Here is a 26,880-nt window from a genome sequence, read left to right as displayed (position 1 = left end):
GTGCAGGGCTGTGCAGGGCATGTGCAGGGCTGTGCAGGGGCTGTGCAGGGGATGTGCAGGGGCTGTGCAGGGCTGTGCAGGGCATGTGCAGGGCTGTGCAGGGGATGCGCAGGGGATGCGCAGGGGATGCGCAGGGGCTGCGCAGGGGATGCGCAGGGCTGTGCAGGGGATGTGCAGGGGATGTGCAGGGGCTGTGCAGGGCATGTGCAGGGCATGTGCAGGGCATGTGCAGGGGATGTGCCTCTGGAGCAGTGCTGGCACTTGGGCAGGGAGCTCTGCCCTGATTTAAAACCTCTCCTGGAATGGAAACTCTTCTGGCTGCTCCCCAAAGTGCCTGATCCCAGCTGGGAACTCCAGGGAAATGCCTGGGGAGAGAGAAGAGACGAGGCTGTCCCACAGCACACACCAGACCAATCCCACTTTATTGGAAACTCTTGGAGAGTTGGACACTGGAGAACTTGGTTCTGTCCAGACAAGGTTTGTACAACAGCAACAGGGAACACAACAAGAAATGAGGGATTGAACTTCGGGTGAAAAACCAACAATAAACTTCAGCAATGCTGTCTGTACCTGGAGTAACCCACAGGGACAAGGGGAGGGGAGAGGGGCAAAGACACTGAGACCCCCAGGTCACAATCCCCCTGTGAGGAGCCTTGTGCCCCCCTGGTTTAACTGGCAGGGGAGGGAGAGATGCTGGGAGGGCACCAGGGATGCAGTTTAATGGGGAACCCCCAAAAAGCTGGGGGTGTGCCCCCCCACTCAGCAACTGTTCAAGTCTTATAAATTCAAACTTATTTCTTTCTGTTTAAATAACAAGTGCTTCAGGTACAAGGCTTGGGATGACTGGTTTAGAACCAGTTTCAAGTGCACACAAGCAGGAATAGATTTTTTAAACAAAACTATATATATATATTTGCACACTCATACACACACATGCACACCGTGGATTTTGTGCTGCAGCCACTGAGCTGGAGATGATGGGATGGGCCTGGCACCAGCAGCTGCCGACCTGGGCACCACTCAGCCTAAAGCTGCTAAAGATTCGCATTATTTTTGCCAATTTCAGTCCCCAAAGGTCTCCGCACATGGGCTGTGCCAGCTGCTGCTCAGGCAGTCCCTGAAGCCGTGGTTCTCCAGAAAATTCCATGTGCAGAAGGTTCTGCAGGACTCCTGTCCCTGTGGAGAGCTCGGGAGGCTCCTGAGAAGGTGAGTGTGGCCTCCAGCTGGTGGTGGGTGTGGGAATGCAGGGCAGGGCCAGGCTCAGACCCAAACGGCTGTGTTGATGTCAAACCCCGCCTGGCTGTAGTCTCTGGGCTCGTGGACTTTCCTGGTGCCGATTTTGGGGTGCTCACTGCGGCTGTCTGCCCTCGGGCACCTCTCTGCTTTGCTGTGATGGTTCTGCAGGTTCCCGTGCAGGGGCAGGTAAAATGTCCCCTTGAGTTTGCTGATCTTTTTGGACCTCTTGGAGATCTCGGGCTGTTTGTCCTCAGGAGGAAGCCAGCAGGGTTTCTCCTTGAGCAGCCTGTCCCGGTCCGGCCGGACGCTCCTCAGGAACTTCTTGAAGATGTTGGCCGTGAGGGAGAACTTCCTGCACAGCTCCTGGGACCTGCTCGTGGACAGGGACGCCTCGCTCTTCTCCCCCTTCTTGTCCAGCTCGGGCAGGTCCAGCCAGTTCCCCACCAAGTCTGCAAAGATGTTGTCCCCCAGCACCAGCGGCTGCCGGTTCCTGCTCTGGGACATCAGGGAGGACGTCCAGTCGTGGCCATCGTCACAGCCCGGGCACTCCTGGCAGAGAGGCCACCCCCCGGCCGTGCCCTGGCTGCTGCACCCCAGTGTCCAGGGCTGGCCGTGCTCTGCCCCGCTGGACACGGAGCCGGGTCCTTGTGGGGGGCACGGACCCTCCCTGCAGAGGCTCCGGGAGCAGGACGGGGTGTCTGGAGGCTGCTCACGCTCTGGGAATGCCATGGGACGGGCCAGGCCGGGCTGGGGGCAGTGTCCCTGCGGCCCCCCTGGCCCCGAGTCCTGCCGGGCCCCCGCGCTGCTGCGGTGCCCCTCGATGTCCAGCTGCTCCAGGGCCGTCTGTACCTGCAGCAGCTTCAGCTCCTGCAGGGCACCCATCATGCAGTTCATCTGCTCGTGCAGCCCGTCACCCACCTCCTTCATGGAGAGCTGCGGGGGGAAGAGCACAGCGTCAGTGTCCCCGGCGGGGCAGTGTCCCCAGCAGTGTCCCCAGCAGTGTCCCCAGTGGGTCAGTGTCCCCAGTACTGTCCCCAGTGGGTCAATGTCCCCAGCAGCGTTCCCAGTGGGTCAGTGTCCCCAGCACTGTCCTCAGTGGGGCAGTGTCCCCAGCAGTGTCCCCAGTGGGTCTGTGTCCCCAGTACTGTCCCCAGTGGGTCAATGTCCCCAGTGGGTCAGTGTCCCCAGCAGTGTCCCCAGCAGTGTCCCCAGGGCAGGACAGTGGCAGCACAGAGCAGCCAAGCAGGCCTGAGCAGTTTTCTGGGCCATCCCTCCCTCCTGACGACACATCCCACCTGCACTACACTCACTTCAGCCAACAGCACTCCAACTTGGATTTTTCTAGGAGTGCCCCTCTCTAGGAATAAGAGGAGCTGACAGAAGTGGGTTGTGTGACCTGACAACAAAAATAAAGAGTTTGAATTTCCATTAATTGCTTGGCAGACGCCCAAGGTGTAGAATTATGAATGGCTTTGGCTGCCGCCAGTTTTAGAATATTCTTGTGCTTTTGAGTCTTTTGTGCCCTGTCACCAGCTGAAATCAGAAGCCAGAACAGAGCCTTGCTTCCTTACCTGAACTGCTCAAGTAGATTAAAAATAAACCCCAGGAAGAATTAAATTGTTACTCCACAACACATTTTCAGCTCTCAGTGCCCTCAGCACAGGCACCTCTCACTAGAGGACAATCAAAGACATTTCAATGCACTGGAAATTCTGCACAGAACAACCAACAAACTCTCGGGTTACTTACATTCAACCAGGAATTCTTTGATTGCCAGGCTAGGACCTTTAGTAGCAGTTCTGCTTCATCTCTCAACCTCACTACAAAGATTGAACTTTCTGCACCAGGCTTAAAACAAGCAAGAAATTCTCCAGAGCTTCCCAACTGCCCCCGTTCTCTTTTGCTCTGCTGCTTTCTCTCTCTCGTGCAGGATCTGGATCATATTCCCAAAGCGGCACCAGAAAGCAAACGGGCTCCACTTCCCAACAGCTGCCACTTATTCTTTTTTAGCAGGAGGGGGAGTGGGAAGGGGCAGGGGAGGGGAGGAACAGCAGGGGCTGCAGGGCTGGAGCTGAGGCCGTGTCACGCTGGGCTGGGCTGGTTTGCAGAGGAGATTACCTGGTCTAGGGAAGCTCCAGCCTACGCTGTCACCAACAGTTTAAAAGCCCCATCACCGTTTTTTCTACAGCAACAGATCTCAAGATTAGGGTGGAAAAGGCCAGCTTTTTCTTATGTTCAGCTTTACATACCAAGCTTTATTTTCTACATCTCCTTCATTTTAACTGAGCTGGTTCAATTATTTGCTCTATTTCCATCTCCGTACATGGAGCAGAGCAGTGAGAAAGAGAGGCCATCAGAAAACTGTGACAACTCAGCTCTGCAAGTGGAAACTGCTCAACATTTCTGACCACGAATGCCCATTCCAAACCCCAGAACCTAAACCTAAACTCACCAGCAGGTTACAGTAATTTTTCAGAGCTTTTCTCTCGAGAAACTTGTTTATCACCCAGAATGAGCACACAGCTACAAAGAGACAGAAAATCTGTGCTCAGCTTCCTGATTCCGCCACCCAGAGCCTCCAGCTATGGCATTTCTTAACATCAGCAAATAAACTCCTGCTGCAGACGTGCAAATAACGTCCCAAATCCAGCCTCAGCAAGCTCCTGGCTCCCACAGCGAGCTGGGGCCTCAGACAGGACCCTCACCTTACCTCTCCAGATCTGCTGTAATGCTGCTCGTCCTAACCCTTCTTGCCTTATTAATGGCAGTCTGTTTTATCTGGGGCTTTGGGAAAAGCTGGATTTGGAGCCAGCCTGGCCCCTCATTGGCCACTTCCCACCAAATCCCCCGGCAGTAATCGCACCGTGGGGAGAGCAGGCTCCTGCCCTGGGCTGGGCTCCTCCTGCCCCGGGGATCTGCCCCAGGGATCTGCCCCAGGCTGGGCTCCTCCTGCCCCGGGGACCTGCCCCAGGCTGGGCTCCTCCTGCCCCAGAGATCTGCCCCAGGGATCTGCCCCAGGCTGGGCTCCCCCTGCCCCCAGGGATCTGCCCCAGGCTGGGCTCCCCCTGCCCCCAGGGATCTGCCCTGTTCCCCCAGGCCCCGGGGAGCTGCCTTGGCACGGGACAAGGGAGAATTAATCCTTCCTGGGCAGCGCTGGGCTCGTCCCCCACAGGCACGAACAGACCTGAGCCCAAACCCAGCACTTCTCCTCCTGAACAAAGGAGCTGGGGCTGCCAAACACAGCGACAGAGCCTGGGGAGCCCGAGAAGGAAAGGGGATGTTTTCCTCCGTGGAAAACTCTCCTGTGGATGACAGAGGTGGGGATGCCTGGGCTGAGCTGGAGAAGGAGAAGGGATGTTTTTCTCCATGGAAAGATCTCCTGCAAGTGACTGAGATGGGAATGGCTGGGCTGAGCTGCTGGAGGAGGAGAAGGGATGTTTTTCTCCATGGAAAGATCTCCTGCAAGTGACTGAGATGGGAATGGCTGGGCTGAGCTGCTGGAGGAGGAGAAGGGATGTTTTTCTCCATGGAAAGCTCTCCTGTGGGTGACTGAGATGGAGATGGCTGGGCTGAGCTGCCCTCCCAGCACAGGGAGCAGAGCAGGCTCTGGGCTCTGACTCCTCTGTCCTGCCCCACTGCCAGCCCTGGAGGGGTGAATCCCACCCTTCAGTGCCCCTCCTGCATGTGAATCCCACCAGCAGCAACAGGGTTTTCAACATCCCGAGACTTTTAACTCTGTTGGCAAACACTGCTGTAATTTTGGGTTGTGCAAGCTAAAAAATGAAGCAAACCAACCCCCTCTGCTTTATCTTTTGCTCCTCATGGTATCTGCTCAGTCTTTTACAGAATGGAGAGTGAGGGAAGCCCAGCCCAAAGTGAAGTCACTGCCTAGTGACCGAACAGCCTGCGGGGCTTGGATTCCACCCACCTGCAATTAAGAGCACTCACCTTGGAAGGAAAATTCTGGAGGGAAAATAAACCTTCCCCAGTGTCTAACTGCCAGCCTCTCCTCCTTGCCAAGATCTCAGTTTTCCCAAGTTCAGACTGGCTTCTCTGAGACTCTCCAAAAAAAGGAACAATGTCCCAGAGAAGAGAGATCACCTCCCTGGCAGAGGGTCAGGACTCAAAACTACCTGGGCTGTGAGAAGAAAAAGGGATTCTGCAAATATTTCAGCAGATTGGGCTGGAAATCAAATGGATGCACTGCTGGAGGTGATGGAACTCCAGGCGGAAGGGAGCCCTCACTGGCTCTTGCTCACACACTTCATACAGAAGGAACTCAAATCTGTGATGAGCTGGATTGCAAACAGAGCATGAATGTGACACAGAACCCCAGAGAGCCTTCACGTGGCCTGGAGAGAGACCCCGGCCGTGCTGGGGTTATGCAAGGCCCTTATGTAACTGGGCATGAGGAGATGCTCTGTGGGGCCTCTGGGAGCTGCAAATCCCCAGAGCTCTGGGGCCAGGGGTGCAGGGCACAGGGGCAGGAACACTGCAGGAGTGGGGCTGCACAGGGGCTGCCCTGCCCTCTGCCCCCTGCACTGGGGCTGCACAGGGGCTGCCCTGCCCTCTGCCCCCTGCACTGGGGCTGCACAGGGGCTGCCCTGCCCTCTGCCCCCTGCCCAGGGGCTGCCCTGCCCTCTGCCCCCTGCACTGGGGCTGCACAGGGGCTGCCTTCCCCTCTCCCTCCTGCACAGAACCTGTCCTCCCCTCCCCTCTGGCTCCTCCTGCTCCCTGCTCAAGGCGCACAAACCCAGCAGCATTTCCAGGGTGTCTAATCTGAGACACTCTGCCCTTCAATAGAAGTGGTTGTTTGGCTTCTCAGCTTCCAAAAAAAGCCCTCTTAGAACCATGACAACTTGCAGACATCCAAATCTGTCTCTATAAACCAGTTTAAAAAATCAGATGCCTCAAATTGGATCTCATTATTCCCGAAACTTTTGCAATCCCTGAAAATTGGCATGAAAAATTTTGTGTCTAATTCTGCACAAGCCAACTCATGCCTTTTGAAGCAAGACAAGTACTCACAGGGCTGTGTTCCCCTTCAGTGCCTGGGACTGGTGTGTGATGGGAGAGGTTCCTGTCTCCAGCACTGAGGTATTACCTGGCCCAGCTCTCTCTCCTGTGCAGGTGTGACCCAGGCAGCTCTGCCTCAGTGCTCCTCCAAAGCAAAGCTCAGCCTACAGACACCCCAAACACTGAAAACTGAAGTGCAAAATTCAAAATTCTGCTTTCAAATGATTATCAGGGAATATTCAACATGGGGAGGAACCAGTCTGAAAACTGCCAGAGTTCATATTAGAGTGTTTTTTGCACTGGAAATGCCCCATCCTGAGGAGCAAAGGCACCAACTGCTTTGGAAGTCGCCCTTTCCGTGATCTCCTCACCCCCCAAACAACAACCCACCACAGCCCCACACAGCTGGTGAGGCAGTGACCTTCCAGCACTGATTAACAGAGCAGGACAGAGCCTGGCCCAAGGAACCTCCTCCAGCAGTCACTGGCATTTCATCAAATTCAGCCTCAGATCCCCGAGATCTACAAACAAGGGAGATTCTCCTTGTCACTTCCCACGTAAATGAGTAACTTTTCCCAGGCACTTTGGGAACTGATGTTTTTCTGTTAACATCTCCCTTCACTGAGCTCTCACAATCCCGTTCCAGTGGATCTCCAAAGGATCTGATGGAGCCACAGCTGGAATGTCTGCATTCCCAGCCCATCCACACATCTGCCTGCAGCAGTTTTCTGATGCTGATGGAAGGAAAACCCCAGGACACAGAGTTGGGAAGAAGAGCCCTGAGAGTGTTTGTCACAGCGAGGAGGAAGACAGATGTCCAGCTCTTAGGGAAAAGACATGCACAGACAGGAAGTTATTGCTGAGAGGACAGGAAAGAACAAATGGCAAATAGTTCTTAATAATAGTTCTGATGGGCAACAGAGCCAACACCAAACAATCGGTATTTAAAGCAGATGACATAATAGAGACTGAAATTATTTTAGAACTGCTGAGCTGATCATGTTGCTCCTGTGTTTTCCTTTGGGTCACTAACTGGATTAATCTCCAGCAAGGCTGCAGTTGTGGCTGGGCACAGCCCTGCTGCACAGCTCACACAGAGCTCCACGTCCCACTGGCTTTTCCTGCCCCTGCAGAATGCCCAGGGCCTGCAGTTGTCTTTCAGTCCTTGCATTTTATCACAATAATTTTAGCTCTGGTCTCCCCAGGGTGCGTTGGGTGTACATGGGGATGGTAACTGTGAGCTCACAGTTGGTCTGACAGAGGAAGGGAAGGATGCTGAGGCTGAAGCCAAGGCTCCCCCTCACAACAATTTCAATGGATCCTGAGCAGATGTTAACCATGAAAGATGTGGTTCACACACATCACTCCATTATCCACCTTCCTTCCCACTGCAGGGATATTGTTTTGTGTTTCCCAACACACTCCCTATGTTTACAGGCAAATCAGAAAAATCAATTCTCCTCAAGCAGGATAAAAATAGGCCAAAAATAACTCCAACCTTCAGACTTTTACTCACAACCCAAGGATAAGAGAGACCACAGGCCTCGATGGACAGGCTGGCCACTGAAGGTGATGGTTAAAAGTGTCAATTTTCAGCCCAGCTCTGCTTCCCTGGCAATCTGCTCTTTAACATTCCTGATTATGTGAAGCTGGGAGTCTGAAAAAAATCCATCCTCATCTTTAGGTGACTGCTCTGGAAATAACCCAGAGGACAAAGCCTGTGACTGCCTTCTCTCCCCAGTTATTCATGACAGGACATCTGCTGCCAAGTCACTCCTTTGCACCTTCCCCTCAGGAACAGCAAGGAACGAGATCCTGTGACAACCACCCAACCCCCTGGCACTGGGGTAAAGCACCCAAAAAGGGACCTGCACAGCAGAGACACACATGGAGCTGCCTGCCCCCACCTGCTGCCCTTGCAGCAGTGACCCCGGACCCCCAGGGTGCCATTTGTGCCTCACAGACTGCAAAGCACCCGAGCTGCCCCTTGTGAGAGAACAGCAATGAAAACACAGCAGCTCCTCTCAGAGCGACACAGTTACCAGAATAGGACCCAGTGTGAGACAAAGAGGAAAAATAATTGGCTGTATTTTTCACTCAGACCAAATGTTCTATTCCTGCAGGATATTCATAGCAAGAAACATTGTCTACCAGGACATAAATTAATGTAAGGAGGGAGTCAGACTCTATCAAACTCAGTAATTCAATGCATTTATGACAAATGTACAGGGAGAACATTAAAAGTTCAAGTCAGAGCGGTGACTTAAATACATTTCCTCCCAGAAGAAAGCAACAGAAACCCCAGATATGTCCTGGATTCATCTGAAAGACCAAAACACTCCAAGCAAAGTTCCAAGCACGGCTGACGTGGTTTTGCCCCCCTGCCTGTCACAGCCACACAAACCCAGCGTGGCAGGTAAATCTGCACTCAGCAGTCCCCAGACAGAAAACAGTGATTTACTGGAGCTGCAGAGCAGCCCCAAGCCCCATCCCACGTGTGATGCTGCTGCACGTCAGCGCAAACTGTGCCGGTGTCAGAGTGCAGCGTGGGGCACGGAAATGGAACTCCCCTCTGCTGACCCCTCAGCAAGACAACTCCTGTTCCATCTGATCTTTCAGCTGAGAAAACTCACAGTGTTCTGTGACTGGGGGAGCAGGCACAACCCTGCTGTGCCTCAGGACGGCGTCTGCAGATCCCAATGCAGCCCATACAGCCAGGAGGGCTCTGAGGATGGGGATTAATTGCATGAACGGCACATTCCCGAGCTCTGGGGCACATTTCACAAGTGCCACTGTGAGGACAGATGACAGGAGTGCAGAAGCACAGCTCAGCCCATCACCAGAGCCACAGACCAGCGCTGCATGTTCCCACAAGCCACAGTGTGCCATCAATCTCCAGGGCCTTCCCGGGGGAGAACCAGGGCTGGAGCATTTCCTGCACCCGGGACTGAGGTGCAAAGAGCTGGCACAGAGTGAAGGGAACACGGGCTGGAGTGAGCCCGGGGTCAGATCCCAGCCCTGATCCCACCGGGCCATGAATGGCTGTGTCAGCTGAGGCTCTCCTGCCTGTCCAGAGTTTGCATGTGGAAGCTTCTGAATGAGTTCCAATCAAAGGGACACCACACATGCCAGAAACGATCAGCTTACAATGGAAAACATGCGGCTGGAGAGAGGAGATCTCCCTCGCTGACTGAAGGGGGTCAGATTGATCCTCGGGAGCCCTGGCAGAGCTTTCCCAGAGGAAATGGGAAGAGCAGGGTCAGCATGCCCTGGCCTCGCTGCTCAGCCCTGCCTGGCACAGCTCGCTGTGCTCTGGGGGCACAGGTGACACATGAGGGGCACAGGTGACATGGGGGGCACAAGTGACATGGGGGGGCACAGGTGGCATGGGGGGGCACAGGTGACACATGGGGGCACAGGTGACACATGGGGGGGCACAGGTGACATGGGGGCACAGGTAACACATGGGGGGCACGGGTGACACATGGGGGGCACAAGTGACACATGGGGGCACAGGTGACACATGGGGGGCACAGCTCGCTGTGCTCTGGGGGCACAGGTGACACAGGGGGCACAGGTGACACGGGGGGCACAGGTGACATGGGGGGCACAGGTGACACAGGGGGGGCACAGGTGACACATGGGGGGCACAAGTGACACATGGGGGCACAGGTGACACATGGGGGGCACAGCTCGCTGTGCTCTGGGGGCACAGGTGACACATGGGGGCACAGGTGACACATGGGGGGCACAGGTGACATGGGGGGCACAGGTGACACAGGGGGGGCACAGGTGACACATGGGGGGCACAGGTGACATGGGGGGCACAGGTGACACAGGGGGGGCACAGGTGACACATGGGGGGGGCCACAGCTCTGGGGGCACAGCTCATCCCACCACCAGAGCCACAAACCAGCGCTGCACGTTCCCACAAGCCACAGTGTGCCCATCAATCTCCAGGGCCTTCCCAGAGGAGAACAAGGGCTGGAGCATTTCCTGCACCCAGGGCTGAGGTGCAAAGAGCTGGCACAGAGCAGCACAGGGAGTCACCAGCAGCCCCAGACAAGCACACAGAAATTAAATGTGTTTTTAATAAACAAAACAAGGGAAAGGAAAAACAGAGCTGGAATCCTCCTGTCTCACACTGCTGGGGGATTGGGTTGCACTGGAAGATAACCCTTCCTAGGGAACTGGGAGCTGGGCCAACATCCACTATATTTTGAGAAAATCCCCTCCTCAAAACTGGCCAAAAGTCTGGTTTACCAAACCAGAGGCTGCCTGCACTGAGACAAACTAAACCTCTGCTGATGGGACAGTCTCTAACCTTGCCATGGGACACTGAGCAGCCCTAACAAACCCGGCAGGACCCATGCAGGACCTCCCTGCACAGCAGGGCTGCTCCTTGGGCACAGCCTGGTGTGTCCCTAAATCCTGGGGCTGCCCGGGGCTGGACTCCCCCGTGCCCCCTCACTGGCTGCAGGTGGCCAAAGCCACTGCCACCACTGCTGCCTGTGGCTCTGGAGCACCCAAAGGCTGGGGCAGGGGCAGAGCAGCAGCTCCAGAGCCCAGTTCCCCCTGCCCCTGGTGCAGATGGGCCCAGCTGTCCCTGCTCGCTGCTCTTTACAGAAACATTAACCTATTTTAATTCCAGGCTACAGGGCCAGCACTGATTTTTACAAGCTGTTCCTGCTCAGGATGCCAGCGATTGGTGGTTCCCATTGCCACAGCTCCAACTTTCACTCCAGGCTGAGCTGCTCAGCTGCAGGGAGGATACCCCTGGCCAGCTGCACCCTGCAGATGTCCCACCGCTGCCCCGGGATCCCTGCAGAACCCGTGTGAAAGGAAGTTTTAAAGTCTGAGTAACAAAAAGGGGGCGGTGGGAGGGGGAACGAACGTGACTGGTGAAAACCAAATGCAGGCAGACCCAGGCTGCTCTCAGGCAAGTCACAACTCGCCCAGCTGAAGTGACAACTGCCCCTTCCCAGTTTTTTAAGCCAAGCATTCACACGGATTTATGCCAGGCTAAGTCACAGTTTATTAATATAATAAAAACTGTTGCATTTTTACAATTGAAAAAAATAGATTCCTGCAAGGAGTGAAAAAAGCCAGATTTTTCTCCTTTAAAGTATTTTTTTTCTGGCTTTCACGTTAAGTGTGAGGGATCTGCCTTTCTGTTGAATCTATCGACTCTTCAGAAGTTCTTCCACCACTGTTTGCACCACAGAAGAGGCATGTTTTAGATTCAGAGGTGCAGTGTTTGGGCTCCTCTACAGAAATACTGCTCAGATAACAAAACTGATTTGGTTAGAAGACAAAACACCGATTTAGGAACCTTATTCTTAGGATAAGGAAGTTATTCCTTCTCCCATCTCACCTTCCCACTCAGTCGGATTTTCAAGAGCTCTCCGACTATTCTGCACATGTCCCGGTTTGCAGTTTGCATTTCATTCATCACCCTCGGTGTACAGCACACCAGTGACTCCCATTTCCCTTTGTTTTAGTTTGTGTTTCACCTCCTGTGTTTGCTGGGGAAACACTGGGAACGCCAGCAGGTCAGATGTCACTGCTGCCACATTTATGGAGAGGAAAGGCCACCGGCCCAGGCCGTGTTTCACAGGGTCTGGGGGGCACAGGGCTCTCAGCCTGGGCACAGGTGTTTCACAAGGTCTGGGGGGCACAGGGCTCTCAGCCTGGGCACAGGTGTTTCACAGGGTCTGGGGGAGCACAGGGCTCTCAGCCTGGGCAGGGGTGTTTCACAAGGTCTGGGGGGGCACAGGGCTCTCCAGGCTGGGCACGGGTGTTTCACAGGGTCTGGGGGGCACAGGGCTCTCAGCCTGGGCACAGGTGTCTCACAGGGTCTGGAGGGGCACAGGGCTCTCAGCCTGGGCACGGGGGTTTCACAGGGTCTGGGGGGCACAGGGCTCTCAGCCTGGGCACGGGGGTTTCACAGGGTCTGGGGGGCACAGGGCTCTCAGCCTGGGCACAGGGGTTTCACAGGGTCTGGGGGGCACAGGGCTCTCAGCCTGGGCACAGGGGTTTCACAGGGTCTGGGGGGCACAGGGCTCTCAGCCTGGGCAGGGGTGTTTCACAGGGTCTGGGGGGCACAGGGCTCTCAGCCTGGGCAGGGGCCGGTGTCACACATGGGATGTTTCCTGCAGTGCGGGCACCGGGCACAACTCCAGGAGCCCCGACCCCGCTAAAACCGTCCTCCCCTCCAGCCCAGACCGGGAGCTCCCCGCCTGCAGAGCCTTCACCCCCCCGCTCTTGCTCTGCCTCCTCTTCCCCTTTTGTTCTCATTATCTATTCATCAGGATGAGGCAGACTCGGAGCCAGACCCTCGGGAACGCTATTTTGGGCAGTATCAGTTCCTGCTGCCGCCCCAGCCCGGCGGCCCCAGGGCACCGGGAATAGCCCGGGCTGCGGGACGGGCCCGGACCGGGATCGGGACCGGGATCGGGACCGGGACCAGCCCCGGGAGGGCGAGAACGCCGCTCCCTCCTCACAAAGGCTTTGCTATTAAACAAGTGTTTTCGCGGCGTATCGGAGGTGCCGGCGCGCTCCCTCTACAGCCTTTTCATTCCCACAAAGTTGTTCCTCTCCATCCCCGCGGCGGCTTCTCTGATTCCTGACCAGCGCCGGCAGCGTGTCCCTAAAGCCCGCACGGCCCCGCCGCGCTTTATCCCGGACAGACGGACCCGAGCGGCCACCGGGGCCGGGACCTGCCCCCGACCCGTAACCGGGACCCCCGACCCATAACCGGGACCTGCCCCGCTCCAGGGGACGGGACCCCCGACCCATAACCGGGCCCTGCCCGAAGCCGCCCCGGTCCCCGGCCCCCGGCCCTTACCAGCTCCTGCCGCAGGCGCCGCAGGTGCTGCTCCATGGCCCGGCCCGGCTCGGCCCCGCCGCGGGAGGGGAGGGGGCTGTCCGGAGGGGAGGGGGCTGTCCGGAGGGCTGGCCGGTGTGCGGGGGCTGTCCGCAGGGCGGCTCCGAGGGGCGGCGGCTGCCGGCGGGACAGGACGCGGGGCGGGACAGGACTCGGGGCAGGGATAGGGGCAGGGAGAAGAGTGGGCTCGGGGCAGGATGCCGGGCAGGATGATGCGGGGCAGGACTCGGGGTAGGACTCGGGGCAGGGCTCGGGGCAGGATGCAGGGCAGGGAGCACAGCGGGCTCGGGGCAGGCGCTGAGCGCGGCGGCAGCGGCGGGGCCGCGTGTGCGGGGCGGGGCGGGGGCAGCCGCATCCCCCGCCCGGCCCCGGGCTCGCAGCGCTGCCGGAGGCGGCGGGCGCTCCCCAGGGCCAGCCCAGCGCTCCCCAGGGCCAGCCCAGCGCTCCCAGAGCCAGCCCAGCGCTCCCCAGGGCCAGCCCAGCGCTCCCAGAGCCAGCCCAGCGCTCCCCAGGGCCAGCCCAGCGCTCCCAGAGCCGGCCCAGCGCTCCCCAGAGCCGGCCCAGCGCTCCCCGAGCCGGCCCAGCGCTCCCAGAGCCGGCCCAGCGCTCCCCAGAGCCAGCCCAGCGCTCCCAGAGCCGGCCCAGCGCTCCCAGAGCCGGCCCAGCGCTCCCAGAGCCGGCCCAGCGCTCCCAGAGCCGGCCCAGCGCTCCCAGAGCCGGCCCAGCGCTCCCAGAGCCGGCCCAGCGCTCCCCAGGGCCAGCCCAGCGCTCCCAGAGCCGGCCCAGCGCTCCCCAGGGCCGGCCCAGCGCTCCCCAGGGCCGGCCCAGCGCTCCCCAGGGCCGGCCCAGCGCTCCCCAGAGCCGGCCCAGCGCTCCCCAGAGCCGGCCCAGCGCTCCCAGAGCCGGCCCAGCGCTCCCCAGGGCCAGTCCAGCGCTCCCAGAGCCGGCCCAGCGCTCCCAGAGCCGGCCCAGCGCTCCGGCCGTGCCCGGGCGGGCCCTGCTGGCGGCGGGACTCGGCCGCTTTGCTTTGCCGCGCGGTGCGTTCCGCACGTCGCCCGCACACCCGGACCACCCCACCAAAAGCGCGGATTAACCTACATGGCCTTAATCGGGAGAAATTGCAAAGCCACCCGGCTGCGGTGTCCCCGCTGTGTCCCCTGTGCCTGTCCCCTGTGCCCGGGACGGGAACACACGCACCGAGCCGCCTCTGTCAGCACAGAGCGGTGTTCACGGTGCTTTAGCGGGGTTTATTTCCACAACAGTTTCCCCTCGCTGCTCCACGCAGCAGCACTGGGAAAACTCCGGCCCAGGATTCTTTTCTCTCAGCTCAACAAGCTCTAATATCGCCTCTCGCCACAGGACACACAACAGATGGACATGCGAGCCGGGAAACAAAAAAAATACAGACAATTTTGGATCATCAGACTTCACAACTGCGCTGAGTCTGAAAGGGTTTGAAGTTTTGAGTGTTTCTCACAAATATATATTATTCTTAACCTCATTTGCAAAAGGTGTTGTTTAGATGATGAATGCTGAGTCCCCCGTGATAATTCAGCAAGTTTGTCTGAGCCATTCTGCAATGCTAAAGAACGTGATAGGAGGAGAAACACTACTTTGTGTTTTCAAATTTGGGATTAAAAACCTGGGATTTTTTTCCCCATAAATTTCACAAAGACTGGCTAAAATTTTTGCCTCTCCAGGTCTTTGTTTTTTGGAGGAAAATATTTTTTATAGAAGGTAATAGGATTTGGTTTATTTGCTTGTTTGTTTATAGAAGTCAGTTTCAGTGCTTTTGAAAGCTGACCTTTGTGTCAAAATCCAATTTAAATGGGAAATTTGCAATCTGCCCTTTCACATGTGTTTGGAAAACACTCCGGAGTTAATGTTTATTGATCCTCCCAGTGTCTCGGTTATTATGGGTCAAAATTTCCTGTCTCTTGGCTCATTTCAGGGCTCCTATTTCCCATCTGTTCAGCAAGGGAGCAGCATCTCTCTCTGAGGCTCTGTAGAACGTGGGGCAGTAAAGATATTAATTTATTAAAGAAATGACCTTATCAGAAAGTGAATCACTTTCCAACAGGCCATGCCATGATGTGAGTGGGTACTTGCCAGTCTCGAGTCTTTCTTACAGTCTAAGCCAGCTAGCCCAGCTATGATTTTTCCCTGAAAAATCTGATTTTTCCCTGAAATCTGGCAGGATTTGTTGGCCAGCTGGCTGTTCCCCAGGGGCTGGGGTCGGGTGTGGATGTCCACAGCCCATCACAGCATATGGCAGGGTGAGAAGCCAGGCAGGAGTGGGAGGTTGGAGGGCTGGGATGGCCCCAGTGGAGCCCAGGAGGAGCAGGGCTGCCCCTGGCTCAGCTCCGGGGGCACAGGGAATGGCAGGGCTGCCCCTGGCTCAGCTCCGGGGGCACAGGGAATGGCAGGACTGCCCCTGGCTCAGCTCCGGGGGCACAGGGAATGGCACGACTGCCCCTGGCTCAGCTCCGGGGGCACAGGGAATGGCAGGACTGCCCCTGGCTCAGCTCCGGGGGCACAGGGAATGGCAGGGCTGCCCCTGGCTCAGCTCCGGGGGCACAGGGAATGGCAGAGTGACCCAGCTGCCCCTGCAGGGCCCCAGACATGGCAAAAAGGGCCCCCTCAGCCCTGGTCACTGCATCACTCCTGAACTGAACTGATGCTGTCACATCTGACCCTTGCAGTAGAGCAGAGATGACACCCATGGTTGTTGGAGGGATCAAACTGAACTAACACAATGTTTTACCTTCAGCACATGTCAGGATTCAGAGGCCACCTGCACGTGGACAAGGCAAGTGGCAGATGCTGCAGGCTCTTGTGCCTCTTGCAAGGCACCAAACTCTGTGATCTTCTGGCAGATGAACAGGAAGAGTTTCTGGGCTCTGGCTTCTGCTAAGGACATCTTTTTGATCCATTTTCCAGCCTCCGGGGCTGCTCCTGTCCCAGGAGACTGATAAAGGAGTCCATGAGCACAGGATAAAGAAAAGACCAGAATATTCATGTGCTCCAAACTCCTGGGAACTTGCAAGAGGAGAGAAAAATCTGAAATATTTTCTCAGTAGGCTTTCCTTACTGAGCAGCATTTTTCTCCTGCGTGTAGACAAGTGGTTCAAAGCAGCACCGACACCTCATGCCAGGCCCTGCACTCCTTCCACTCTGTGGTGGTGCAAACCATGAGCAGATGGTGCAGTGCAGTGGAAAATCAGATCTCTGAGAAAATACAGAGCCAAGAATAAAACACCCTCAAGCAGAAAGCTACATGGTTTATTTCAGGATAAAAAGAAAAACTGAGATCCTTGGGCAAAAATTAGAATACTCCTTCAGAGTGGAGTATTCCACTTCTATGAACTGCCTCGTTCCTTCCTGATTGAGGAAACATCCATCCCTGCACAGCTGAAGGCTCATCTCATTTGTTGTCTTTCAGTTCATTGATCTGGTTTCTCCAGGCTCCCACGTGGCTGTTCTTTGCTGAGCTAACAAGCGTGGTTATCGCTGAATTTTCTTTCCTTTCGACTTTCTTGCACACTGACAACAAACCTTTCAGAATTTCCTCCCACTTCAGCTGCAGCATGACCTGAATTGCATCCATCCTTGTTTAAACCCAGTGGGGCAGAAACAACCAGCCACGATAGGTAAGGATATAATGTCAGAACTTTGTCTGGTTTTATATTTGTGCATAAAGAGATAAAATACCTCTGGAAATCTGACTGTTCCTTCCATTAAGTCTAATTTAGTGCACACAGTCTCTGCACTTGTGGCCTTTATAGAAGTTCTGACATGCCCCAGCCTCACTATGCCCCATCCTCAAAATAAAAACTTTTAATGCTGCTCCAGCCAAATTCCAGCCCCTGATATTGCTCTTCCTGCACTGGAGTGCCAGGAGTGAGCACCAGGGCAGCTCCTTGTGCAGCCTCTGTGCTGCCTTGTGCTGAACCACGACTGGATTTCATCTCAGCTCACTGCGTTTTCGTGACCTAGATCCTGCTCATACAAGCTGAAAAAATAATTTAGCAAATCTTGGTATCTAAGATTAAAATGGGATGATGTTTATTTATCTGGAGGAAAACAACAGGATTGAAATACTGGCATTTCTCTCTCTGCAGAGCTGGAATCGCTGCTCTGACCCGATCCCTTGGGTCTGCTCGCTTTTATCTGCAGCTGCACCCTGCCTGTGCCTGTGGTGACTCCCCCGTGGGCTTGAGATTCCATCTGAAACCTGGGGATCCTTGTGAAGAATGTGCCTGACAAGGAACCAAATCCATTCCACAGGAAGGCACTGAAATGAGCCTTAGATGGATGTAAAGGCATCACCATCCTCCTCCTCACCATCATTATTTATGACAACTCCACGCACCAGCCTCGCTGGGAAAAACCCACAACTTTGTCAGTTACTAAAGCAACAGAGAAGATTCTGCTGCTCCCAGGACTTGCTGCTCCTTGGTAACTTGCCATGCAGCTTTTTTCTTCCAGAGGGCAAGTGAATGTGCAGGGTGCTCGGAGTCAATTTTGGGTGACGAGCATGCAGTCACTGTCTCTGCTGGGATCAATGGCCCTTTCACTGTCCTGGGCTCTACTGTACAGAGAACAAACACAGTTTCCATGGCAGTGTAAACACAAATACCTCCCACACTCCAAAGAGTGACTCACACGTGCTGCAGAGAACAGAGAAACTTCCCTGTCTTAATCTGAAAACATCTGGGAGAGGAGGATGAGATTATCTCACTTTCAAAATATTCTACAAATATTATGTAAACCAGATTTGATCTGAATAATTCCATGTCTTGGCAGATCTGAAAGACAAATCCTTTGAAGGCAAAGGAATAAGGCAAGGCTGGTGCCTGTCTGCAGTAGCAATGTCCAAATCTATAATGAATATATTTTTAAAATAGACACAAGCCAACAGTTCTGGAAGCCAATACAAATTATCCATGAGCATTTTACCTCAGTATTTCAAAGAGACACAACAGGAATTTAGGTGGTGGAAATGAAGAGTAGATTTATAAAAAAAGGAGGAAATGCATAAATTTGTGGGAATAATTAGTACAATCACTAAGTCCCAGTACTGCAGGTGTTGGGCTGAAATAGTCTGGAATAGTGACCACCCGACCTTGAGCATCAGCAGCATCACTCAGAGGTGTCTTAGAACATCATTTACCTAAAGCTGATAAATTGATATACAGATTCAAGGGAAAATGAGTCCAGCGTGGAATTAAAATAAAAAAAAATAAAATCATGCAATCAAAGGGATGTGCACTTTCTAACAAGGGATGTGCACTTTCTAGCAGGGACAAAAATGTGGTGAGCACTTTCTTGGAGGAATAAAACCTGCTCTCAGTGTGTATGGGAAGAACAATTTTCCCTAGCAGGGCTTTTCTATGTCCTAAAACCTTAAGGATTTTTATGACCCCAAGCTAGACTTTATATCCCTTCAAAAGAACCTGTTATTTTAGTAATACTCCAGCTCTGAAGGATGTCTCATCTGCTTCTTTTACTAACCTAAATCCTGTCCCAGGATCTACTCTGCCTGCAGAGTATTCAGATTAAATGTCAAGATTTCCAAAGGCTGCTCTGAGCAGGAATACTTCCTTTGGCTCTTACTGCCAGCAAAAGCAAAGCCATGTCATGGCAAAGCTGCAGATTCCTCTTGGCGGGGCTGACACGTGAAGGTCGAGGATGGGAATTCAGTGCTGGAGAGTCACTGAGGTAAAGCGAGGCCTGAAGGGCGAAGATTCCTGTTTCCACTGTGACTCACAGCACCTACACTGAGCTCACAGCACCTACACTGAGCTCACAGCAAAGTGAGGGGCACAGGCAGGTCGGGTTTACTGCGGAATGAGGCTTAAAACAAAACCTTTCAGCTGCAGGAGCTGAAATGTGACACAAGTCCCTCAGCCAGGGCCAAAACCAGTGGGAGAGGGACAACAAATCTGCCAAGGGGGTCTCACACACGGGAGATGGTTTGGAGTCTGTCTGCATTGAACAGCTGAAGGGAAATTAAATAACAAACAGCAGCATCTTTGTGAATGACGGTGCAGTGTCTGAATGTCTCATTAATGCACCACGGAGAATAATGGCTGTCTCCACATCACCTTGGTTGTATTGCAACTTGCTGAAACCTTGGGAGAAAAGGGATAAGTGAGAAAAACAGAGAGAGGAGCAGTTCCTGCAATGGCTCTTGGGGGTTATTTTGTGACCTCCTCGCTGCCCTTCCCCCCTGAGAACAGTCCCTCCTCACTGCTCTTTCTTGTCTGTTCGAATCACATCAATTTAAAAGGGTTATGAAAGGCTCTATTTAATCAAATGTTTGTTTTGTCCAGGTGTCTTTGTCTGTCTCCTTTCGCAGATTTATCCAGAGACAATTATTTCATGTTGGACACTCTTTCCCCTTGAGGATTGATGAGAATATCCACTTAAAAATTAAAAAATAATTGGAAGAGCAGAATGCCTGTAGATCCTGTTATCTGGGGCACAGTCCCAAGCCCCTGGTGTGCTCCCCCTTAGTGGAGAGCTCCAAACTGGAACAGCTCTTTGTGCTGCAGGATTCAGTGTTTGGTACTCAGATACTCATAGGAAAATACCATCATAATAAAAAATAACTGAATCTGTCAGACTTTTCTCCCCCATCAGGAATACAGACATGAGGAATTTCAAAGGCGTGACCAGGCCCGTGATACACCAAAGCCATTAAAATTCATTTGGGCCGCCCGGCATTGTAAGAATAATGACACAGTGTATGTGCTTGTACAGTAGAAACCACTGTGGAGGTTTTCCAAATCCCCTCGCAATGAATGGAAGCTGCGCGTCCAGAGCCTCTCAAGTGCTAAGATAAAAGTTGATATTCATAAACCCACCCACGATTTAAAATAAGTGGCCTACAGAGGGTAGTAAGTAACGCACTTAGAGATTAACACATTTGCCCTTTGCTGAGTGAATACTGCACTGTTAATTTTTGCAGTAATTTTCTGTAGGCCCATCAGTGGTGTGATCTGTGCGCTGCCCTCAGGGACGGGCACGGCCCGGGGCTGCCGGAGCTCAGGGCGCCTTCGGACAGCGCCCTGGGGCACAGGGGGAGTTTGGGGCTGTCTGTGCACGGTGATTTGGGGCCATTCCGTGACAGTCCCCGAGCCGGCAGGGCACAGCCGGTTTGTCCCCAAGCCGGCAGGGTACAGCACGGCCGGCCCGCCCCGGGGCCGCTCCGTGCCCGCCCCGCCCGGCGCTGAGGCGGAGCCGCCGCCATCTTCCCACGCCCGGCGCCCCCTGGCGGCGGCCCCGCTGCTGGCCCGGCGCGGGATCGGGGCACCTCTCGCGAGACTTCCCTTCCCGCCCCGCCAAGATGGCGGCGCCCAGGGAGGCTCCGGGCCGGTTCCGCACCCGGGACGTGCTGGTGCCCGGCGGCCCCTCCGACTTCGGCTCTCTCCTGCTGTCGGCGCCGGTGCTGGCGGGGCTGGAGGCGGCCGGCTTCCATCGGCCGTCGCCGGTGCAGCTGAAGGCCATCCCGCTGGGGCGCTGCGGGCTGGGTGAGCGGGCGGGCCGGGCGCGGGGCCGGGCACAGGCCGGGGGCTGCCCTGACCCCCGCGGCCGCTCTTTGCAGATCTCATCGTGCAGGCCAAGTCCGGCACCGGCAAGACGTGCGTGTTCGCCACCATCGCCCTGGACGCGGTGCTGCTGGAGAGCCCCGCCACGCAGGTGAGCCGGCCCGGGGCTGCGGGACGGGGAATCGCTCTGTTGGGGGATACGGCACCGGAGACACCGCGTGTGCAATCCCCGTCCTGCGCCTTCCATCCTCCCGTCCCATCCTTGCTCCGCGCAGATCCTGATCCTGGCTCCCACGAGGGAGATCGCCGTGCAGATCCACGCCGTGATCACAACGATCGGGATCAAAATGGAAGGCTTGGAGTGCCATGTGTTCATCGGGGGGACTCCTCTGAGCCAGGACAGAAGCAGGCTCAAGAAGTGCCACATCGCTGTGGGCTCCCCAGGTAGGAGCAGCTTTGCTGGGCTGTGGCTCCTGCACAGCTCAGTGACGGGGTGGGCTGTCTGTTGTCATCAGCAGGGCACAGCCTCAAAGGTAATTCAAGACTACTTTAGAAAATCATTGTTGGGATGTTTCAGTTCACGTTTTTGGAGGTGTTTTTCCCTTCCCTCCCCTGCAGGGAGGATCAAGCAGCTGATAGAGCTGGACTACCTGAGCACGGGCAGCGTGAGGCTCTTTGTGCTGGACGAGGCTGACAAGCTGCTGGAGGAGGGCAGCTTCCAGGAGCAGATCAAGTGAGCCAGAGCTCTCTTCCTCTCAGGGCTGTGTGCTTAGATCAGGCTCATTCCTGTGAATAATTCTCCTGTTTTGTCCCTCAGCTGGATCTACTCCTCCCTGCCTGTCAATAAGCAGATGTTGGCAGTCTCAGCCACCTACCCTGAGTCCTTGGCTGCTGCTCTCAGCAGGTACATGAGGGAGCCCACGTTTGTGAGGCTGAACCCCACGGACCCAGCCCTTCTTGGTAAGCAACAAAGGCCTCAGAGTGATACAGTCAGCAAGAGATTAAGAGGCGTACACTAAAACCAAAACATGTGCCTGTAGAATGCACTGTTTCTCATAATTTCACCCCTATCTGAGCTGTTCACTTTGTGAATATTGATTCCCAGTGTTGCTGTAGTGAATCTTGAAGTGGAATGAGAAGGTCTTTAAAGGCCTTTCCAACCCAAACCAGTTTCTGATTCTGTATTTTTAAAATACCAGTGACAAATGGAACTCTCTGCTTTTTCTATCCATTAAAAAAATCAGCCTTTAAAGAAAACCTTCTTCTGGAGGTTCTTATGTGCGTCCTTGCTTTCAGTTTCCCTCCAGCTGCAGTATCACATGTTTACAGAACTCTGTGCATGTTTTTATAGCAACCTCTAACCTGTTGTTTTGGTTTCCTGCTCAGGGCTGAAGCAGTACTACAAAATTGTGAATTCCCATCCCCTCCCACATAAAACATTTGAGGAAAAAACCCAGCACCTGCAGGAGCTGTTCAGCAAGATTCCTTTCAACCAAGCCTTAGTCTTCTCAAATTTGCACAGCAGGTAATAATACATTTGGAATAACACCTGGACAAAGGTTGTGTGAAAGCTTTGTTGTAATGTCCAGCCACGGGTAAATTTCTGTGCGTGTGGATTAATTTATGGGACCTGAAGTCTCAGAGCAGTCTGGAAACTTCAGGTCTGAAATACAGCCTGAGGAATGCAGTGTGAAATACCGAAAATATTCTCCTTGGCTCTAGAGAATAACCTAAGAACTGCCCAGGTGTTGTCAGGCCTGGGGGTTTATTTCCAGTTTTCAATGTGTGTGTGTTCCCTCAGGGCTCAACATCTGGCTGAAATCCTGACATCCAGAGGCTTCCCTGCCGAGTGCATTTCAGGTAAATCCACTCACAGTTTTCTGATTCCACTGAAACTGTGCATAAATGTGACCTAAAATAGGAAAATCTGTCTTAAATCTTGCCTTGCAGGGCCTCTGATTAAATAGTTGAGAATAGCATTTATATCTTCATAGGTCTTTTAAAACTCAATCTACAAGGAAAAGAACTGTTTTTGTAATGAGTGACCTGAGTTCTCCAGTTTTGTTTGTTCCTTCTTTGGTCATTTGGAACTGATGTTTGAGGAAGTTTCTAATTTAGTTCTGCTGATACAAAGCAATGTTTTCTGGAATGTGAGGGGTATAAAGATGAAGAATGTAACCTGCTTCTAATTTCTATCTTCCTAGGCAACATGAACCAAAATCAGCGACTCGATGCCATGGCTAAATTAAAGCAATTCCACTGCAGGGTTCTGATTTCCACAGACCTGGTGAGCTTTTACTGCTTTCAAACAAGCTTTTTACAGATCCTATTTCAAATTTATTAACTGCCCTGCAAATTTTACAGCATGCAGGAGTATTGCACAATAAAGTTACCTCAGAGAATTAGATTTGGCTTGGGATTGGAGAGAACATAAATGTGCTGATAAAGCACCGTGGACTGTGACTTATTTCCACTGTGAAGTTTAGAAATCAGCCCCATTCTGTGATCTGGCTCAAAAATAGTTCAATTTATCTGTTGCTCTGCACCTAAAAGATCTGCTCCATGGGCAGTGTGCTGTGAGAGCCAGACGTGGTGGGGTGACTGGGGAGGTTGGCCACACCACTCTGCTGTGGGCTCCAGCCTCTCTGGGGTTTTGGATTTATTTAAAGCTCTGTGGAGTTACTGAGCTCTCAGCGCCCTCTTCCCTTCCTTCCTCCCTGCAGACATCTCGTGGGATTGATGCTGAGAAGGTGAACCTGGTCATCAACCTGGATGTGCCCCTGGACTGGGAGACCTACATGCATCGCATCGGCCGCGCCGGGCGCTTCGGTGGGGACAGGGGGACATCAGGGGGACAGGGGCAACACAGGGACAGGGGACATGAGGACATCAGGGGGACATGGGGAACAGGGGGACACGGGGACATCAGGGGGACAGGGGGAACACAGGGACATCGGGGACATCAGGGGGACATGAGGGACACGGGGACATCAGGGGGACACGGGGACATCAGGGAGAGATCAGGGGGACATGGGGGACACAGGGACATCAGGGGGACACGGGGACATCAGGGGGACAGGGGGAACACGGGACAGGGGGATATGGGGATATGCGGTCAGGGTGATATGGGGACATGGGACAGGGGGACATGGGACATGGGGACATGAGGACAGGGGGAGAGAGGGACATGGGGAGATGGGGACATGGGGATGTGGGGACAAGGAGATATGAGATAATGGGGACATGGGGACAGGGGGCAGGGGGACAGGGGGATATGGGGGACATGGGTCATGGGGATATGGGGACAGGAGGACAGCCCTGGGCCTGCCCCTGCTGGGAGCTCACTGTGCTCTGCTGTGTCTCACAGGCACCCTGGGTCTGGCTGTGACCTACTGCTGCCGTGGCGAGGAGGAGAACACCATGATGGCAATTGCTCAGAAGTGCAACCTGCAGCTTCTTCCTCTGCCAGGTGGGCTCTGTGCTGGGGATGCAGCTGGCCTTGGGGCTTTCCTGAGAGTCAGAGCTTCACACAAGCCCAGGGGGACTGATGTGGCTTCTCTGCTGGGGCTGCTTTGCTTTTAGTCCACGTTCTTCACACTCTGCTCCTGACAAGTGTTGTTTGTCTTGAGCAGCCTTTGATGGCTGCTCTGAAGGAAATGTTCTGGCTCTTTAAACTCTTCCAAGCATTGAAGGGATTGGTTTGTGGCCCTCACTTGTTGTCTGATGTGCAATTTTGAGAAGCTTCACTTGGGTACTTCTGTGAGTTCCAGAGGGAAGGATGCCCTTGACTGAGTGGCTGCTTGTTTCTCTTCTGTGCAGAGCCAATCCCTCCTGGAATGATGGAGGAGTTTGAAGATGGGGAGGTAGAAGTTAAACCTGCAATACCTCCGGGTCCTGTGGTGAATTGTGACACTGTGTGTCCTAAAGCAGAGCAAGCAGTGCTGCAGCCTGTCCTGAATGGCTTTTCAGACACATCTCAGCCTCCCTCCAATCTTCCAAGGGATAATTCTTCTGCAGAAAGGCCAAAAAAGACTCCAAAGCAAAAGCAGGTAAAAAAGTGCACAAATCCTGCAAACGTACAGAAAAATAGTAGAATCCCTCAAACTTCCAGATGTCACACAGAGCAGAAGAATCAAGTCAAACCCATCTCCAGGAGGGATGGACAGCACAGCACTCAGGCTCCAGATGAGGAGGCCTTAAAAAAAAACCTTCCCAAAATTCCATGCTTGTCTTCTTTCAAAAACCAACTCACCAGTCCCTGGAGCTTCTCAGATTTCGTTGAAGACTATGATTATTTCATTAAAGAAGGGTCAGAGAGAGAGGTGGAGATTTTAAGAAGTTACTCAGGCCCAGGGGAACGGCGTGAGCTGCCCAGAAATGGAGACGTGGAGTGGGAGGAGATGGCACATCACCCAGAGACAGCAGCAAGCAGGGATGTGTCTGCTGACAGCGATGGCTCAGACAGCTCCAGGGATTCCTTTCACAGCAGGGCCCAGAACTCGTGCTTGGAGGCCTTTGCAGACACACAGGAGCCAAAGGCTGTGCCCACAGCACAGCAGGGCCCTGCAGGTTTCTGTCCCACTCCACAGAAGCCTCGGGAGCGGTCCCACGTGCCGAGGCAAAATGAAGTGAAAAAGAAAGTCCTGAAACAAAATGCTAAACACAAGAAAAGCCAGAAGCATCAATTCTCCAGTCCTGCCAGGAGCAGAGCTGAGGAGGAGCAGAGCTGCAGCTCCTGGGATGAGGCTCCACACGAGGGCTGGAGTTATGAGGAGTACTGGAAGTGTTACTACGATGCATGGCAGAGCTACTACACAGCAGTGTCCCACTACAGCTGGAGCCACTGGCAGTTCAGCTGCATGAATGCCTACCACATCAACTCAGTCTATCTCCACGAGCTGCTGAAAGATGGGGATTGATTCCAGAATTCCAGCAGATTGGTATTCTGATGCTGCTGGTTGGGACCAGGACTGGGCAGGTCTGTGTCAACAGTGCTGCTCTAAAGGACACTGAGATAAGACCAGCGTTGGTTGAGATGAAGAAAAGTGGAGTCTTTTTATAAGCAGCTGTGTCTGGTGAACGTTTTGCACAGGTCCAGTGTTACAATTTGTTAATAAAAGAAAAAAAGAGAGACAGCTGCATGCTCAGTTGGAATCTTTACAATCCAAAGTAAAAACAGGATGATAAAAGGCAGCCATTCCCACATAAGAAATGTCAGGAAGGAGAAAATACAAACCCATCCCAGTTGTATTTCATGGAATCCCAGAATGGTTCAGGTGGGAAGGGACCTTAAAGTTCACCTTGCTCTACCCCTGCCATGGCAGGGACACTTCCACTGTCCCAGGCTGCTCCAAACCCCATCCAGCCTGGCCTGGGGCACTGCCAAGGATCCAGGGGCAGCCACAGCTGCTCTGAGCACTCTGTGCCAGGCCCCACCTCCCTCCTGCCTGCCTTGCCCTCCCTGTGGCTCTTGGGTGAAGCTGAATTCCCTGTGAGACTCCATGGTCTGTTCAAAGTTGGTGATCATCCCATTTTCCCTAATTCTGGTAAACACCAGGCACTGATTATATCCCAGTGAAGTGGCAGAGTGCAATGAGCATCTCAAAGCCTGTATTGCTAATTTAAATCCAGTTAATTAACACTGTATAAATAACATTTCTATAGCAAGGTGTGCAAGCTGTGTGGCAGAGGATTTAATTATGTAGAAAAAGTGCAGCAATCATAATTGGTCTGTCCCTCTGGGTGCAACAATATCAGACTTCCCACACTTACAGGAAAGCTTTAATTAGAAATGGAATTACCTATTAGTGCTAAAACTAATTGATATTTCCTTTTTGGCTTGTACAGAGCTGTCCTGGGACAGGAAGAGATGGGAATGCTGGATGGGTCAGGGTGCTCACCCTGGGCTGCCTCTGCACTAAGTTTGAAAGTTTTTCTTTCTGTGCTTTGTCTCTGCCTCACTCCCTTTCTGCCACAAATGACTCCAGGGAGGGGCTTCCCCTTTGTTTGTGTAACTGGAAAAGGCCAAGACAGCAAGATTTTGTTTCCAGCTCTTAACATTCACAGCGAGGACACTGTAAGAGATGCATTTCAGTATCTGCATTATTGCAGTCCTGTGACAGCTCACTGATTTCATTGATGATTGCCTAGGGAAGAGTCAATTAGTATTTAAATGCAACTCCAGTGGCC

General features: G+C 53.9%; 2 protein-coding genes across 2 annotated transcripts; one reads left to right on the top strand and one right to left on the bottom strand.

Annotated features, from left to right (window-relative positions):
* Positions 1-412: 412 nt before the first annotated feature.
* INKA2 (inka box actin regulator 2) lies at positions 413-13,165 on the bottom strand. Its single transcript, XM_083878658.1, has 2 exons — positions 13,100-13,165; positions 413-2,169 (listed from the first exon to the last, which is right to left on the bottom strand). The coding sequence occupies exons 1-2, from the start codon at positions 13,133-13,135 to the stop codon at positions 1,261-1,263; spliced, it is 945 nt and encodes a 314-aa protein (XP_083734784.1). The 5' UTR covers positions 13,136-13,165; the 3' UTR covers positions 413-1,260.
* A 7,324-nt stretch (positions 13,166-20,489) lies between these two features.
* DDX20 (DEAD-box helicase 20) lies at positions 20,490-25,815 on the top strand (the record flags this gene model as incomplete). Its single annotated transcript, XM_083878618.1, has 11 exons — positions 20,490-20,673; positions 20,748-20,842; positions 20,967-21,135; positions 21,310-21,424; positions 21,509-21,651; positions 22,078-22,216; positions 22,493-22,551; positions 22,896-22,978; positions 23,415-23,520; positions 24,059-24,160; positions 24,511-25,815. 11 exons carry the CDS (start codon positions 20,490-20,492, stop codon positions 25,608-25,610), a joined length of 2,295 nt encoding a protein of 764 aa, XP_083734744.1. The 3' UTR covers positions 25,611-25,815.
* Between the last annotated feature and the right edge of the window lie 1,065 nt (positions 25,816-26,880).

The sequence above is a fragment of the Zosterops lateralis genome (genome assembly GCF_965231275.1).
Source record: "Zosterops lateralis genome assembly, chromosome: 26".
Taxonomy (NCBI): Eukaryota; Metazoa; Chordata; class Aves; order Passeriformes; family Zosteropidae; genus Zosterops; species Zosterops lateralis.
This window is presented reverse-complemented; position numbering and strand designations above follow the sequence as displayed.